We start from the raw sequence: 15,403 nt of genomic DNA, 5'->3' as shown, positions 1-15,403 counted from the left end.
CAGGGGGCGCTGCCGCGCGGCGGTAAACGCCACTTCCGGCGCGCTGTGGCGGGCGGGCGATGGCGGCGCAGTTCCGCAGCTACGTGTGGGACCCGGCGCTGATCGTGGCGCAGATGGTGCTGCTGCAGGCGGGCTACTACAGCTCGCTCGGGCTCTGGCTCGCCGTCCTCGGCACCCTGGGCAGGACCGGGCCCTCCCTCCACCAGGTCTTCAGCGACGAGGTGAGGGCGCGGGGCCCCCGGGGCGCCGCCGTGGGCACAGGCCCCTGTGGCGGGGGTCCTTGCTCGGGAGCTCCCATGCGGGGAGGCAGGTCCCGCTCCCCGTGTAGGCATTTCCCGGTATTCGAGACAGCTCCCCGCCATAGGTAGCACCCCGCTATAGAGACGGAGCCCTCCCGCCGTGTAGCTGCCCCCCAGTATAAAGACAGACCTGCTGTCCCTGTAGGTGCCCCCAGTATGGAGGCAGACCCCTCCCTTTGAGTAGGCGGTACTCCCGGTATAGACACAGCACCTTGCTGCGTAGGTGCCACCCCCAGTATAGACACAGACACCCTGTATATGTGCCCCCAGTATAAAGACAACTGCCCTCCCCCATAGGTAACCCCTCTGTGGGGACACACACCCTGTTTAGGTGGTAGCCCGCACTATAGAAACAGACTTGCCCTTTTCTGTAGGTACCCCCAGGCAGAGAGACAGGCCTCTTACAAGGACTGCCGTAGCTGCTCAGGCTCCTCTTACGGATCATAATCAGCGCAGGGCAGTGCCGATGCGGCTGGGCCCTGGGATGAGATTACGCGCTGTGGGCTGTGATTTGTGCCGTGGTTTCCTACTAATAGTCCCGTGTAGATTTTAGGCTTCTCAACCCCGCCTGGGAGGCTCTCCATGATGGCTTTCATCCTCAATGCACTCACCTGGTAAGTCAGCAACCAGCTGGAGCCCCTCTATCTTGTTCTTTCTTAACATTAAACCTTAAGAGAATTCAGCGTGACCTATTGCCTCTCTCAAAACATCTCCCCAAAGCCCTGTGTGTTGAGCATGTCTGCTGTTGGGAACTGCTGACTCCTGACTTGCTAGATCGTGGATAAGTCATTTCACTTCACTGCCTCAGTTTCCCAGCTGGGAATGAGATTTGCTTTTGTGAGAGATTTTACTGAAAGTTAGAATTAATGGATCTCAGCAAACACTGATCTATAAACAAGAATGTATTTTGCCCCTGCCACTGGGCAAAGATTACTGGGGGAGATAGTTTAAAAATTCCTGCCTGGCTCTCTGCACTAAAAGCTCATTTCTCTGCCATCGTAAATTAAAAAGCTATAAGCATGTAAGTCTTGCTGCAGCAGCCGGGAGAGAGGTCAGAAACAACCTATCCTTAGAACATTCAAGAAGTTTTAAAACAATTGAATAACCAGCACCAACAACTGCTGATAGCTCTTGCTCTATCTCCTTTTCCATAGGCACGGAGCAGTTTGTTTTTAATCTCTGCCTTTATTTTGCAGTGCTCTGGGCTTGCTGTACTTCATCCGCCGAGGAAAGCAGTGCCTGGATTTCACCGTCACAGTTCACTTCTTCCATCTTCTGGGCTGCTGGATTTATAACTCGCACTTTCCCTCGACCCTGACGTGGTGGCTGGTGCACATCGTGTGCACCGCACTGATGGCTGCCATCGGGGAGTACCTCTGCATGAGGATAGAACTCAGAGAAATCCCCCTCAATTCTGCCCCCAAATCCAACGTATAGACTCGCTTTGGCAACAACATGCTGCATTACGTCATTGTTTCCAGCACAAGTGTGTCTAATGCCTGAGAATCATCACTGAAGAAGCACAGCAGGTCTGTTTAGACTTTTTTTTTTTTTTTTTTTTTTGGACCTTGGTGACTGCACGAGTGTGAGCATCTTCTCTGGCATCAGCCGACAACAGGGGAGGAGCAGATGTTTATTTTGTTAACACAAAGCATTTAATATGACTGTATGGCGAGTATGCTCTTAAACTCTTCACTCATGAGACTGTTAAAAGCCAGGTAGCAAAACTCGATGCATGAGGAGCATCTGGAATTTAACAAATGTACGAGTGCCCTGTACGGGTGATGCAATGGTCAGCTCTTCTTGCGGGAGCTGGCGCAGTGAGCAGTGGGGCTGGGAGCTGCTGCTTCCGATCTGTAACTTGTTTGGGCTTTGGTTGGAGAAAAAGTCAAGGAAGTGAATGGATGGGGAGAAAGAAAATAGTTGTACTTACCTGAATCACCAGCTGAGACACTAAATAACCTATAATGTTAGATGGGTTTGTTTGCTGTTTCCATGTTTAATACATAGAGATGTCAGACAGCAGTTTGTTGAGGAAATCTTTTGTAATAATAAAAATATTATGTTGCTGTGAGCGTGTTATGGTTCTCCTGGGAAGCTGGGCACTTCAAGAAATACCATGAGTGTCTGTATCATGGCAACAGAAGGATAGGGCCAGAGAATATGTGGCTGTAAGATGCCTACTGTCTAAGGCACATAAAATTTCCTACAATAAATGTTTCATGCCTCTGCGCTGTAAAGGCAGGCATCAGTGAGTGCTGTCTCAGGAAGTCAGCCAGCATAATCCTCGCTTCAGGAGGAGTGTCAGCAATCCAGGGTCTCTACATCCCATTTCTGCTATCCCTGGAAACATTCAAGGTCAGGTTGGATGGGTCTCTGAGCAACCTGATGTGGTTGAAGATGTCCCTGTCCATTGTGGGGGGGTTGGACTAGATGGCCTTTAAAGGTCCCTTTCAACCCAAACCATGCTGTGATTCTGTGTCCAGCCCGAGGCTGGAGCTGTCCTGGCAAAGCCTGCCAAGGTGTCTTGGAGCCACGCTGCCGTTCCCACTTGTCTGTGTCTTCCTGGCAGGCTTCGGAAGTCCAGCAACAGATCTGCTCTGGTAGAGGTGATGTTTAGTTAAGTGAGAGACTGCTGTTTGTTTCTCAAAATAACAGGATGTGCCTTTATTTAGAGGCACTTCAAATAAACATCACCTGTGGGCAGGCAGGGACACCACCTTCCTGCTGAGGGGCTAAAGCTGGATGGTTCCTCCAGATCCCACAGCCCAAGCAAGCAGACCTCCGTCCTGCCTGGGATGGCCAGTTTGTGTGATCCCAAGTGAGGACAAAGCCACTTCTAAAGACAGATTTTCTCCTGTGCAGTATCTTGCTGCAGTAACTTTCCTTTGTATGTTAATATTTATAAGTGTTAATTTGCTTAAATTATTTGCTAATTCAGCTTGTTGAAAAGTGGTGGGATGATTTGAGATGCAGAAGTTGATAAACTCTTTGAAGCTGCTCTTTTGACTTTTGTTACTGGGGGAAGCTGTATTTCAATTCCTGCTCTCATATTCAGATACTGTAAATTGAGGCAGGATAACACCCTGATGTTTTAAATACTTGCAGGTCTGCCACAGACGAGGATTGCCGGTTACATTTGTTTAGACAGAACTTTTAATATTCTGATATTTTGCCAGGACCTCTTCCTGACCAAAACCCCTTTAAGCACAGTTTTAGAACAGCAGCAGTCTTTCCGAGAGAAGAGTTTACACAAGTTTTTGTCTGGGCAGGAGCCAACCCTGCTGGAGGGCCACCCAGAGGTCACTTCTAGGGCTTCCCCTGCAACTCTGCTGTGCAGTCAGCCAGACAGTTCATCCCTTCTCAAAAGCTGCTTGTTCGTTATATATAAGGATACTTGCCTTTCTTGCAGTTGCCTTCAGCCTAGATATAAACTGGTCTTCCAGTAGGTGCCAGTATCTCCTTCAGAAAAGACCAGTGAGCATGCTGCGATTGGGATCAGGGCCCAGAGCAGAGGGCATGCTCTGCCTCAGGGCTGACAAGCACTGGCTTGGTATCAGTCGTATTTTAAGACTCTTTCAGGGTCGTTTTGTCCTCTCCTGCTTCTTGTTGCTATTCTTAAGAAAGAACATCCCAGTCTTGCACAGGGAAACTTTGCAGGTTTAATTCAAGGCTTAACACCACACCAAAGCGCACTGTGAACTCCTGTGTTCTTCAGGGGTGGTCTTAAGGCAAGACTAATTACTTACTAGAAGACTAATTACAGTGACTATGAGAGAGCAGAAGGAAAGCCACATTCATCCCATTTCTTAAAGGAGAACAGGCAGTTGATCCCAGAGTTGCTGTGAGACTGTATTAACAAGGTGCTATCTTTGTTCCCCTGTAAGAACAGGGATGAAAACTTTGGACCAAGGAACGCTTGCCTCCTTACTTTCTGAATACATGAGCCATGCTGTAACTGCTTCAGCAGCCTCCCTTGCGGGTGCGGTGAAGTCTGGGTACAGCTTTGTATCTGGAGACGCTCAGAGAAAGGCCACGAGAGGAATCCTTGACAAATGTGGATTTAACACTGAGGCTGTGGGACATCCGACAAGCTGCGCTGCATCAGCGTAAAGGGTGCTGTAGGATTAGAAATCTTTTCTGAAAGTCTGCTGACTTTGCCCTTGAGGGCTGAATCTGTATATTACCTTTTTTTTTTTTTTTTTAAGGAAATCTACTGTAATTGTCCTAGTCATAGGGGAAGTTCTAAAAATGAACTATCAGTTGAAGAGGGAACCTCTGAAACTCATCACTCCCATACTGTGAGACCTAATTTTCACTCACATGCTTTCAGTCAGATTTAGGAGCACCTTTGGCTTTAAAAAAAAAAAAAATCTGCTGCTCCATACCTGAATGGTGGCAGATGGTCTTTGTCTCTTAATGAATTTTTGGGTTTTGTGTGCAATAGAGTTGAGGGATTTGCTTCCAGGGAAAATTCTCTCCAACAGCTGCTCTTCTTAGAGACAGTGGTACTGTCAGCTAGCCATTTGCATCCATGGTTTTGCAAAAAGAAGACTTCTTGGAGATCTCTGCTGAGACTTTTTACATTCCCCTTCCCCAAAGCTGTTTAAAAGTAAAAAATGTTAACAGAGAAGATGATGCCAAATGCAAAGAGAAGCTAAGAGTTTGGGGATTTTGTGGGATTCTGCTTATTTGTTTTGAGGATTGTGCTTATTTGTTTTCCTAAAGGCATTAAACACCTATTCTAAACAAAAAGCAGGTGCAAGATTTGGATTCAAAAGACTCCAGCCTTGTTTGTACACAATACCCACCTGTGTCAGCTTTCCCCAGCTACAGACCACAGGCAGGAGAGGGGTAGCAGGGAGAGGGGAACAGGATCAAACAGCATAGGCTGCTGTTGGAGCAGAATACGAAGAAAAACCGAAGCAGCTGAGTGCTTCACTCCAGGTTCTGCAGTCCTCTGGTTTACCCTTTCCCCACTGCATATCTTAAGGCTTCGTGCCTGAGATGCCGAGTACGTAAGTAACACCTCTGTTGTCTGTTGAAAGCCTGGGTGCCTCGTGCTGAAGTGCTGTCTGAACACCAGCTGCACCTCCCTGATTTACTGCCTGGAATTTGCCTCAATTTATTCATTCCCTCCTGCTGCTGCAGGAGCAGAGTGTTAAGTGATAAGGAAGGTAAGAGGAAAAACATGTGAGTGCCAAAGGAGAGCAGCATGACCCATCATTAAAAAGTCCAACACCACTGCTGGTAAAAAGATCTTTTGCTGTAGGAGCAGCTTACCCACGCACCTGTAACGCATCCAGTGGGATCCCTGGGGCTAGCAGGGCCCCAGATCTACTGCTCACAGTGTAAAGCATGTTTTCAGGTTTGGAGACACCATTTCAGAACCTCCTGATCCATTTACGGCTGGTGGTATCTACTGCTGTGCCCACTCCCACGGCAGGCAGTGCTCAAACCACCAGCGCGAGGGTCCTTGTTCAACGTTTCTCAGGACCACGGGGAGCCACGAGGCTTACCCAGCTCTGCGCAGGACTGTCCTTCACTGTTAGCAGCTGCCTGCCCCTGCTGCAGACAGAGCAAGTGCCCTGGTAAGGGGCCAAACAATCCGTGAAAACAGCCAAAGTGATGTGTGACACATCTAGGAAAGTCAGGCTGAACTACCCTGCTAGTTAAACATGGAAATTTCAGATCTGATGAAAGACAGCTGGGTCCCATAATTTGAACATGGAGCTCACCACCACATCCAGCTGTTGAGCCCTGATTTAGAGTATGATGAAAACCAGCTCTTTCCCCATTCCGGAGTGGCAGTACCACATGGGAATGCATTGGAAGTGGTAGAAAGTCCCATGAGGACTCGCTGTGCTTCCTCTTAGCAAGGAACTGGCCCGAGACCCTCAGGAACAGGTTACAGACCCACACTGGGTGGCTCCTATGGCCCTGCGCAGCCAGGCAGGGCACAGAGCTACATTACTGTCCTTAAAACAGAACTGCCTCGCACTGCTCAATAACATTGCTGTGTTTTTCTAACACAATTGCTTGCAAGCACCTCTTTATTACAAATACTTTCACGCTTGTACTGAAGCTGCAAAACTAACATCGCTCTGAGCTGCAAAGGAGACAAGAAGAGGCCGTGCTATCGAACAAGAGCCAGGACAAATAACTTCTACCATGCTGTAGGCTCTACAACAAGCTTTAACATTCTGGAATTACACACTGCCACCCACAGAGCTGCTTACAAGTACCCTGGGGAAAGCTTTAAAGCAAAAGAGTTGTTGCTATAAATCATTTTTGTCCTGTTAGCTTGACACTCCCTCTCCCCCCAAATATTTTTGCCCTCTATTTCCGTAGAACAGGGATTTACACATAACACGGGAGTTACTTGGGAATCCAGATGTGTGCAAGAGAAGAAGTCATGCACCCGTGATTATTCTTCAGCAGGGGTTTCACCATGTCCTCAAAGAAAAAAGGCCAGTACAGGGCAGTAGGGACTCCTTTCTGCCTTTGACAGGACATACACCGTCCCCTGCACCCCACAAGTCAGTGGTAAAAATGCCCATCTTGTTTTCAGTGCCCAAATAAAAAAATCTGGAGAGTTTAATCTGGTGGAAAGAGTCAGCAAAGTAAACGGGTTTCCTTCCAGTAGCCATAGAAGACTGCAGAAGAATCCAGCATTCACGACCAATTTATCATTTTTCCCCAAATCCTCTGCCCTGTATCTACAAGTTCCCAAATCCTGCAGTCAGCCAGATCTGTGTCTGCATTGAGGCAGAAGGGGACAGGCATTATCCCAAATTACAGAGAAACAGCAAAACCCAGGAGATGCTGCCGAGCTCTTCCACATCTGATAGGCACAGGATGGAGCCAAGCGTTCGCTGAGCGCCGCACCGTGTATTCCTCAAAGGCTTGGAAAAGTGATCAGAAAGATGCCACGACACACGCTGCCACCACCTTGGTTGCAATACTTACAGAGCTGCAGTTTATAAGTTCAGCCAAGTGACGATGAGGGGGATGCCAAGGATGGAAACGTTGGGAACATGGGTCCAGGCAAAGCTTTGGGCTGTGCTGGGGCTGCAGAGGTCAAACAAGCTGCCTTGAAATTTGATTTTTCGAGACTCCCTTCTCAGCATCTCCCAGACAGCTGCTGCTTCCTTCTGGCACTCCCAGAGTGCAGTCAGGGCACACGTGTGAAATTCATCCCAGTACCTGCAGCCAGGGGAGACACCGCACCATCAGTCCCTTGCACAACGCCAAGGAGCCGGGCAGAGCCTTGCTGCCCCAAGCCTGCCCTTCCAGCAGCGACAAGCTCCTTATTTTGTCATTCCCTCCTTCATCCCCGTAGCATCTTGGCTAGAACCCCAAACCTCAAAACACACTGAAGTTATTTAATGCTTTCCCCCCACCTAGAAGTCAATAAAATCCATTATTTTCCATCAACAAATGTTTCCCTTTGGCACCAAGTACCCCGAGTATCTAAAACAGGCTGCAAACAAAGGCCCAGCGTGTTTCATTCATAGCTTCCTCCAAGCCAAGTCAAGGCCAAAACACGAGCACAAAGGAGAAGGACAACGTCTGCCGCAGACCATCGCAGCTTTACAACTGAGGTATGGGCAGGGGCGGGAGGAGTTACTCACCGTGTTCTCATTAGACAATCTCCACTCGTCTGCTGGGTACTACCCTGCGTGAGGAGAAGCCGTTCAATGGAAAGATGCTCTTGGGGAGCACCAAGGAAAAACAAGATGGGCAAAGATAACCTGCGGTCCTGCAGGAATGAACTGGGAGCTGCTCGCTGAGGACCCCTTGGCTCAGCAACTTGGAAGGTTTGGGTTTTTTCAGATCCAGAGCTAGAACCAGGCAGGGAAAAACCCCAGCAGAAACGGGGCTGAAAACCACAGCCCCCAAGACAGGCACAGTGGACACCACCCCACTGGTCCGGCACGCTGGGGCCAGAGCCACGTGGGACGACCCCACACTGCATTTATCCAGAGCAGTATCCAGCCTGCCAAGGCTTCGTCCCCTCCCGGAGCTCCTTCCTTACCTCTGGTGAAGAAGCACGGTGGCTCTGAAGAAGCTGATTTTAAGCTCATTTCCAATGAGCTCCCTGCCTGCAGGTGTCAAGCTGAGCAGGGAGCAGTGGGCTCCAGCTGTCCGGGGACAAGGACAACAGGTACCAGGCTGGGCCATGTTCCCCTGTGTGGTGTGGTAAGGACCAGAACGGGCATCCCGCTTGATTTTTTTTTTTTTTTTGGCTGCTAAGTGTGGGAGGATTAGACTCTGTACTGGACTCCCAAAGGCTGCTGTAGGTGCTGCTCTGTGATGGGGAGGGCACCCACAGCCTGGCAGGCTGCTGCGTGCACACTAGCATGTCCATTAAGTCTCGACGGAGCTGAATTCACAGGCAAAGTCTCTGTTTTGTAGGTACAAACCCACAAAATAAAACAGCAGGAGCCAGAAAGCCTCAGCAAATGCCATGGGCCACCCTCTTCTCTGGACGTGGTTCCTCTCCAAAACAAAAGCTTCCCCAAGGGACAGAGAAGGCTCTACACCACACTTGCCACAAACCTTCCCCCCGACTTCTTTCAAAGAGAGTTTCTTTTACCTGAAAAGAGCTTTGCAAAAGCATTTCATATTGCAGCTTCTTTGGAGCAACACGTCCCGGCACCAGATGCCAGGGCGAGGCAGGGACCAGCAGCAGGCAGCACCCCTGAGTCCCAGCCGCTCCCCAGCCCCTGCCAGCCCGCAGCACCGAGCGACTCGCGCCCTGAGGCACTCTCCTGCCCTTCCCTCCTCCTCGGTTTTGCTGTCCCAGGTTAGCTGGGGCTGGGCACCATCTCCAGGCCATAATTTACCTGCAAGCTGGGGACGGCCTAGAGGACAGGAGCAATTGCTCTGCTACCTTCCCCATGCCCGCCAGGACACCAGGCACGCGTGCCACCCCTTGGGAAGGGGAAGCAGCCCAGACGGCCGAGCAAGCCACCAAGGAGGTAGCTTGGTTTTGTTCAAGAGCCCTGTGCTGGAGACGACACCGCATGCAGACACAAGGTGCACTCTAGTTTTCCTACCAGGGCTTACGTCGGAATGCCAGCTGTGAGGGAGTTCATTAAACCGAGTCACTGTGGCAGAATAAATGTCCCCAGATAATGAGAAAAGCTGGTGCCAACCCAGGTAACCTCCCACACTCGCTCCCGAGCTGCAGCAGCAGGCAGCTCTGCCAGGTGAGGGTTAAACCTGGCCAGTGTCTTCAGGCAAAGGACAGCTGGGGGCTGACAGCTCCTGCCCGGTTCTGCTTTCAGCTGGGATGGCAATTCCCAACGTTTCACCCTTCACAGCCTCCATCTGCTCGGCCAGGCCAGCTCTGGGGCAGCTCTGCGCACGCAGAACCCAGGCACAACCAGCCCCACGCCGGCTCCCAGCTCCGCGTCCATCCCTCACCTGTGCTCCCGGAGAGGGGACCATGGCACCAGGAAAGCAGATGGCAGCAGAGAAGGATGAGGGTTCAAGGCCAGGAGTTCAGAAATATTTCCTGGCAGGAAGCTGGGACATCATCACCTTTTTCCTCCAGCCACGGCATGCCTGGCTAGCCGTGCGCCAGGACTGGCGGGAGAAGCTGGCACGTCCCTGAAGGTGCAGAGCCCCAGCCCTGCCCGCAGGGAAGGTCCCAAGACCTGTTCTTTGCTGTTAGTGCCCCAGAGCCTGTAAAAAAACCTCACCTCAGACATTTCATCTGAGATTCAGCAGGAGAGGAATCACTCCTCCGGCAGTCAACCACAGCACGTGCTGGGCTGCATGCTCAGTTTTTTTCTAATAACAAGAAGCCACATGTTCAAAAAAGTAAAAATTACAGCCCAAAGCAGAGCAGTTCCCGTTTCAACCCAGCCTTCAGCCGCATCCCAGAGAGGATTTTCATCCTGAGCTAGGCTGTCCCATGGAGAAGGGAGAAGAAAGAGCAAGGCACAGCCAACCTCCCATCGGCACATCTGCTGGCAGGGGAATGCACGGACAAAATGGATAAATAAAAATGTAAAAAAATGGGGACTAGTTAGTTTTCTGTTCTCCTTGTGCAAAAGGATTTTGTTGAAGTGTTTTCTACTTCTGGCAACAACCAAAGTTAGATATTTCGGCTGGGGCAGGCAGGAGGGCTGGGGACCCTCTGCTTGCCTCGGCGGCAGCACCAGCTCCTCATCCCGGCTGGCTCAGAGCCCAACCTGCCTCCACCATCGGTGACTGCCCTGTCCCACCGCAGCCCCCAGATGCCAACCAGCTGTGCTGGCACCGCAGAGCAGGTCCCAGAGCTGCCACCCCACCACAGGGGACCAGGCCTTCCTCTCCCAGCCTGCGGGGTGGTTTCCAGCAGCTTGGAAAGCCGGACCCGCAGGGCACCCAGCCCTCCACCTTGTCCTGGCAGGTTCACACCACCCCAAGGCACCTGGGTTTTCCCTAATTGCTGCCTGCATTTCCTCAGAACTCCTTTTCGCTCCCCACAGCTCCCTGCTGGGGACACAGAGCTGCCTCCATGGATCTCCGCAAACATTTTATTTCCACCTTTCACTTGCACCTCTCGCCGCTTCTGCTCATTTGCTTTGTAAGCAGACCTTTCCCCAAACCCACCCAACTGCACCCCTCATTACCCTCTCTTACTGTTATTTCAGTTCTGCGAACGTTAATGTCCTCCGAACACCATCATCTGGGGGCACTTGCTATAAATTCACAAAAATCAGGGGTGGGGCAAATTCAAGCCAGAAGGACCAAGGGTCTCAGCAGGGAGGGAGGGAGAAGGCTTGGTTTGGGCAGCAGGATCTAACTGGAGGCTGGTTGCAGGCTGCTCCATGCAGCGCTGGACCCCAGGACAGCCTGGAGACGTGCGAGTCCCTGCCTGAGACCCGGGTGTCCAGGGGAGCAAAGGGGGTCGGGTCCCACCAGCCCCGCTCCTCCCAGCTGCGGGTGTGCAGGGCGTCACGGGAGGAGTCCTGGGGGCTGGAGCTATTGCTAAGGGCTGGGGGTGCAAACTCCGGCTGGGGCCGTGCAGCAGACAGATGGACAGACAGACAGATGGGTGCATGCAGGGAGCTTGCTGGGTCTGAAGTCAGAGCAAGGCGGGGAGCATGTGTGCATGTGCATGCAATGGCAGGAGCCAGGCGTGCGGGAGGAGAAGAGTTCAGGCAGCAGCACCCGGCACAGGGGCAATGCCAAAAAGCCACCCTGGCCATGCACCACAGATAACCCCCAACCCGCCCTCCTCCGGGGACCAGCCCTACGGGGGGGACACGCAGGGGTCCCAGCACAGGGCTGTACTCACCCACAAACTCGGTGCAAGCCCTGCAGCTCAATGCCGTCTGCCTCCTCATACGTGGCCATGTTTTCCCCCAGCTTGAGGATGCAGTCCGAGAAGCCTTGGTAGATGTTGGTGCAGGCGGTGCCCGATGCCAGCAGCCCAGCCAGGTGCCCTGCCAGACACCGAGGGGGTCGGTGTGAGCACCCAGACCTTTGGGGATGGCCCTGGGCATGGCGAGCTCCCCCTTCCACGCAGGACACACATGGACCTAGTGCCGTCCCTCACCCGTGCCCAGCCCTGCCTGCATTTGCAGAGAGCCTGAAACAGCCGCTCTGCCAGGGCAGGGAGCCAAGGCGGGGGCAGTCGGGGCACCCCGCTGCCAGCCTGCCCTGGCTGCTCCCCCACACCCAGCCCCAGCACCCCCGGCCCGGGGCGGGGGGCAGGGACAGGCAGGGGGACACCGCCGGCTCAGCCCCAGCAGCCAGGACCCACCAGGGAGAGACGGCCCAGGGAGGATGGAGGGGACCCCGCATCGCCCCCCGCCTGGACACCCCAGAGGCCACCGGGGAAGCCACCCCTCCCCGGCCCGGGCACCCCAAACCCCCTCCCGGGCACCCCCGCCCGGGCAGCCTTACCCAGGGCGAGGAGCAGCACGGCCGTGCCCCGCCGCTGCCCCATCCCGCCGCCGCCTGCGCCCGGGCTCCGGCTCCAGCCCCGCTCCTGCCGCTGCCGGTACCGGTGCTGCTGTCAGTACCGGTGCTGCTGCCCGCACCCCCATGGCCGGCAGCGCTCCCCGCCCGCTCCCGCCCGCCTCCGCGGGGAGGGCGCCCGCCCCCAGCCGCCGCTAATGAGCGGCTTTGGCCGCGGCTAATTAAGGAGGGGGCCGGGCCGCCGCTAACGGGCGCCCGGGGGCAGCCCCGGCCCCATCGCGCCCCGCAGCCCCGGCCCCATCGCGCCCCGCGGCTCCCTGGATCCCGCAGCCCTGGACCTCCCAGCATCGCATCCCCTCGGGCCTCTCTGCCAGCACCCACGGCTCCCCGCACCCTGCACCCCCGTCCTGGGACCCTGCACCCACGGGCCCCCCGGCACCCCTTCACCAGCACCCTCCCCGCCGCAGGCTGCGCTGCCCGCTCTGCATGTCCCCCTGCGTGGGGAACGGGGACCAGTGCCGCTGCCAGCAGCAGGAGTCCGGGCAGGGCAAGGATCGCTGTGCTTGGGATTTAGTCTCTTGTAATGGCACAGGGTAAAGCAATGCAGGACGTGAAGCAAAGCCCTGAGCGTGTGTAACTTCAAAGCCTTAAACATCAGCACCTACAGCTACAAAATCTTCTCCCCTGATCCTGGCACCAGCCCTTCCCAAGGCTGGCATGGCCTTCAGGGGATTAGTTGGGATTTTGCACCTTTAGGGCCTGATCCTGGCTCTTGCCCCGTGTGTCCCTTTCCTTCTCCTCCAGCAGGAAGGGGAGCAGAAGGTTTCCTGGCTGCTTTCGTGGCGTCACTGCAGGGGTCGGTCACGTCAGGGCTCACTCTCTGCTGCTGACAGCTTTGCTGTTGGGGACACCGCTCTCCAGCAGCCCATGAACCCCACTGGTGCCCAGTGCCGTGACCTCCATAAGTGGAACCGACCCCCTCTGTGCACAGGTACCCGCTGCCCGCAGGGCAGCCGTGCCAGCACCCCCAGCCGCCTCCAGCCCCGGGAACCCAGAGCAAGTGGAAACCACAACTCTGCAAACACCAGGAGTGCCCAAAACAATGCATCTCTGAGGCAGAGAGCTTGGGTCTGAACAAACATAAATAAATATCTTTATTTACAGAAAACCAACTTAATATCCTACAAATCTTCTTGGAAGGTCCCTGCCACCTCTGCCAAGCCCCGCATCTCCGTCAGCCCTGGAAGAAAAGCAAGCGGCACGGCCCTTTGGCTAAGGAGCAGCGCCTCGCTGAGCAGAGCTGGGGGTTCCTGAGCTGGCTCAGCGGCAGCAGCTGCTTTGGGTTGGGGTTTGCCCTGACGGGCATTAGATTTGCCAGAGCCTGGGGACACGCTGGGGAGAGCGAGACTGCTGCCAGCGCTAAGCCCCGGCTGGGCTTAGGGTTAGACTTGGGTTGCCTGGCCCTAAGAAATCGCTCCCTTCCCAAAGCAGGCGGGTGCTCCGGGCAGCACGGTGATGGTGGTTGTGCCGCCAGGACGAGGGGAGTGGGCAATTGCGTCCCTGCAGCGGGGCCCACCCGACCCAGCCCCAGCCCGGCGGCAGGCGACCCACCCTGACCGCGGGCAGTGGATGGGGAGCACGTGCCTGTCCTGCTGCCGGTGGGTCCGTCTCCATTGCCATCTCCCACTCCACGTCCACCTCCATCTTCTCCTCCATCTCTACCTCCCTCCCCGCTTCCACGCTGCTGGCAGACACCTCTGCAGCCTCCAGCACGAGGTAGCACAACCTAAGCCGAAAGCCAAGCAGAAAAGTGCATTGATCCTGCTCTGGCCAGCCGAGCAGAGCTGTGGGATGGGGGTCTCGGCACCCCTGCCCCCTCTTGCTGCCGGGGGAGAGCCGTGGGACAATGGGGCCCCTGGGCATGTCCCCAGCACAAGCTGGTTGGAGGCTGGGTGGCTCCTTGGCCACCAGCACCCACCAGCACCCACCAGCACTGACGGGCCAGCGCCTGCAGCCAGAGGATCCTGCGCTTCGTGCGCTTCAGCAGCTTGGGGAGTGGCAAGGTCTTGTGGATCTGCCGGAGCAGAGAGGGCAGGGGTGAGTGGCCCTGCTCCCTGCCCCGTGGGGCCCCGGGCACAGAACCCGGCCCCACGCCTGCCTTGGCGCCCAGAAGCTCCTTACTCTGCGCAGGTGGCTTTTCGGCTCTGCACTGCTCCATGGGCAGGGCTGAGCTCCCGTGGCTCCAGCCTGGAAAGGGGCAGAGGAGGCACCGGCTCAGGCTCAGGACAGGACCCTCTGCTCCCGGTGAGCATCCCTCGGGCACAAGCCTGGGGCGCCCTGGGCTCCCCCAGGGACATGTCCCCCTGGGTAGGGATGCTCAATTTCAGCAGGGGATGAGCAGCCCAGAAGGGCTTCTCTCAGCCTGTGGCCTTGCAGGGTGGGTGGAGAGCGTGAGCCAAGCCCTGGCCCCCCCAAGCTCCCCAGAGCGGGTTCCCCACCCTGCGCCATCCCCGCGGTGCCTGCTCCAGCCTGCCTGGGCAGTGGGGGGTGCCCCCCTCCATGGAGCAGGGCTGTACCTCCAGCAGCACAAGCGTCCTCTTCCTCCGGGCCTTCATGACGCCACCCAGATGGGGACCGAGGCTCTGGGAGAGGCGAGAAGGGCTGGGTCGTGCGTCCGAGGCACCAGGAGCAGGGGAGAAGGGCTGCGTCGTGCTCGTCGCCAGGCACCGGCAGCTGCAGCTGGAACATGGGCTGTGACATCACACCTCTGTGACACGGGAGCTCCGGTGCTGGCTGCGCAGCAGGGGATGGGGACGATCCTTAAGTGGGTGGGGGCAGCTTCATGGGGAACGTTAGGGAATTTTTATCTTATCCCTCGAGGTGAATTAAGCACACTTTTTTGCTTAAATATAAAATAAACTGAATGAACGCTGCGTTGGGCAGTCTTGCGGCCAGCAGTGGTTCTTCAAGGAGTCTGCAGAGATGCATCAGGAGCAGATCCCTTATATCCACTTGCCCCAGCACCCATCCCTGAGCGGTTGCATGAGGCACCTCAGCCCGGACGTGGGTCCGTCCCCCAGCCCAGCTCCGCTGCCCAGAGGTGGCCCCTGAGCGCTCCCATCCCAGGATGGCTGCAGGACAACGCTGTGGCTGTTCCTGCTCTCATCCCCAAGGCAAACTCC

General features: G+C 55.1%; 2 protein-coding genes across 6 annotated transcripts; one reads left to right on the top strand and one right to left on the bottom strand.

Annotated features, from left to right (window-relative positions):
• Position 1: 1 nt before the first annotated feature.
• SYS1 (SYS1 golgi trafficking protein) lies at positions 2-4,323 on the top strand. Of its 3 annotated transcripts, none has more exons than XR_015702949.1 (4): positions 2-221; positions 846-913; positions 1,496-1,828; positions 4,192-4,323. XR_015702949.1 is itself a non-coding variant. In XM_009461569.2 (3 exons), the coding sequence occupies exons 1-3, from the start codon at positions 60-62 to the stop codon at positions 1,734-1,736; spliced, it is 471 nt and encodes a 156-aa protein (XP_009459844.2). In that variant the 5' UTR covers positions 3-59; the 3' UTR covers positions 1,737-2,368. The 3 variants fall into 3 exon arrangements, 1 of the variants encoding a protein (XP_009459844.2); XR_015702948.1 differs by having other exon boundaries at positions 4,187-4,275; XM_009461569.2 differs by lacking the exon at positions 4,192-4,323 and having other exon boundaries at positions 3-221; positions 1,496-2,368.
• A 193-nt stretch (positions 4,324-4,516) lies between these two features.
• On the bottom strand, positions 4,517-12,341 carry LOC104009595 (neuritin-like). 3 transcript variants are annotated; one of them, XM_087749761.1, is made up of 3 exons: positions 12,207-12,341; positions 11,596-11,743; positions 4,517-7,505 (listed from the first exon to the last, which is right to left on the bottom strand). In XM_087749761.1, exons 1-3 carry the CDS (start codon positions 12,247-12,249, stop codon positions 7,280-7,282), a joined length of 417 nt encoding a protein of 138 aa, XP_087605887.1. In that variant the 5' UTR covers positions 12,250-12,341; the 3' UTR covers positions 4,517-7,279. The 3 variants fall into 3 exon arrangements, 2 of the variants coding, with proteins under 2 accessions (XP_087605887.1, XP_087605888.1); XM_087749762.1 differs by having other exon boundaries at positions 7,364-9,992; XR_015702950.1 differs by lacking the exons at positions 11,596-11,743; positions 12,207-12,341 and adding an exon at positions 7,934-10,250 and having other exon boundaries at positions 7,419-7,505.
• Between the last annotated feature and the right edge of the window lie 3,062 nt (positions 12,342-15,403).

Source organism: Nipponia nippon, unplaced genomic scaffold (genome assembly GCF_047370975.1).
Source record: "Nipponia nippon isolate SJK-2023a ecotype South Korea unplaced genomic scaffold, ASM4737097v1 scaffold_13, whole genome shotgun sequence".
NCBI classification, from domain to species: Eukaryota; Metazoa; Chordata; class Aves; order Pelecaniformes; family Threskiornithidae; genus Nipponia; species Nipponia nippon.
Note: the sequence above shows the minus strand (reverse complement) of the source record. Positions and strands in the feature narration are given on the sequence as shown.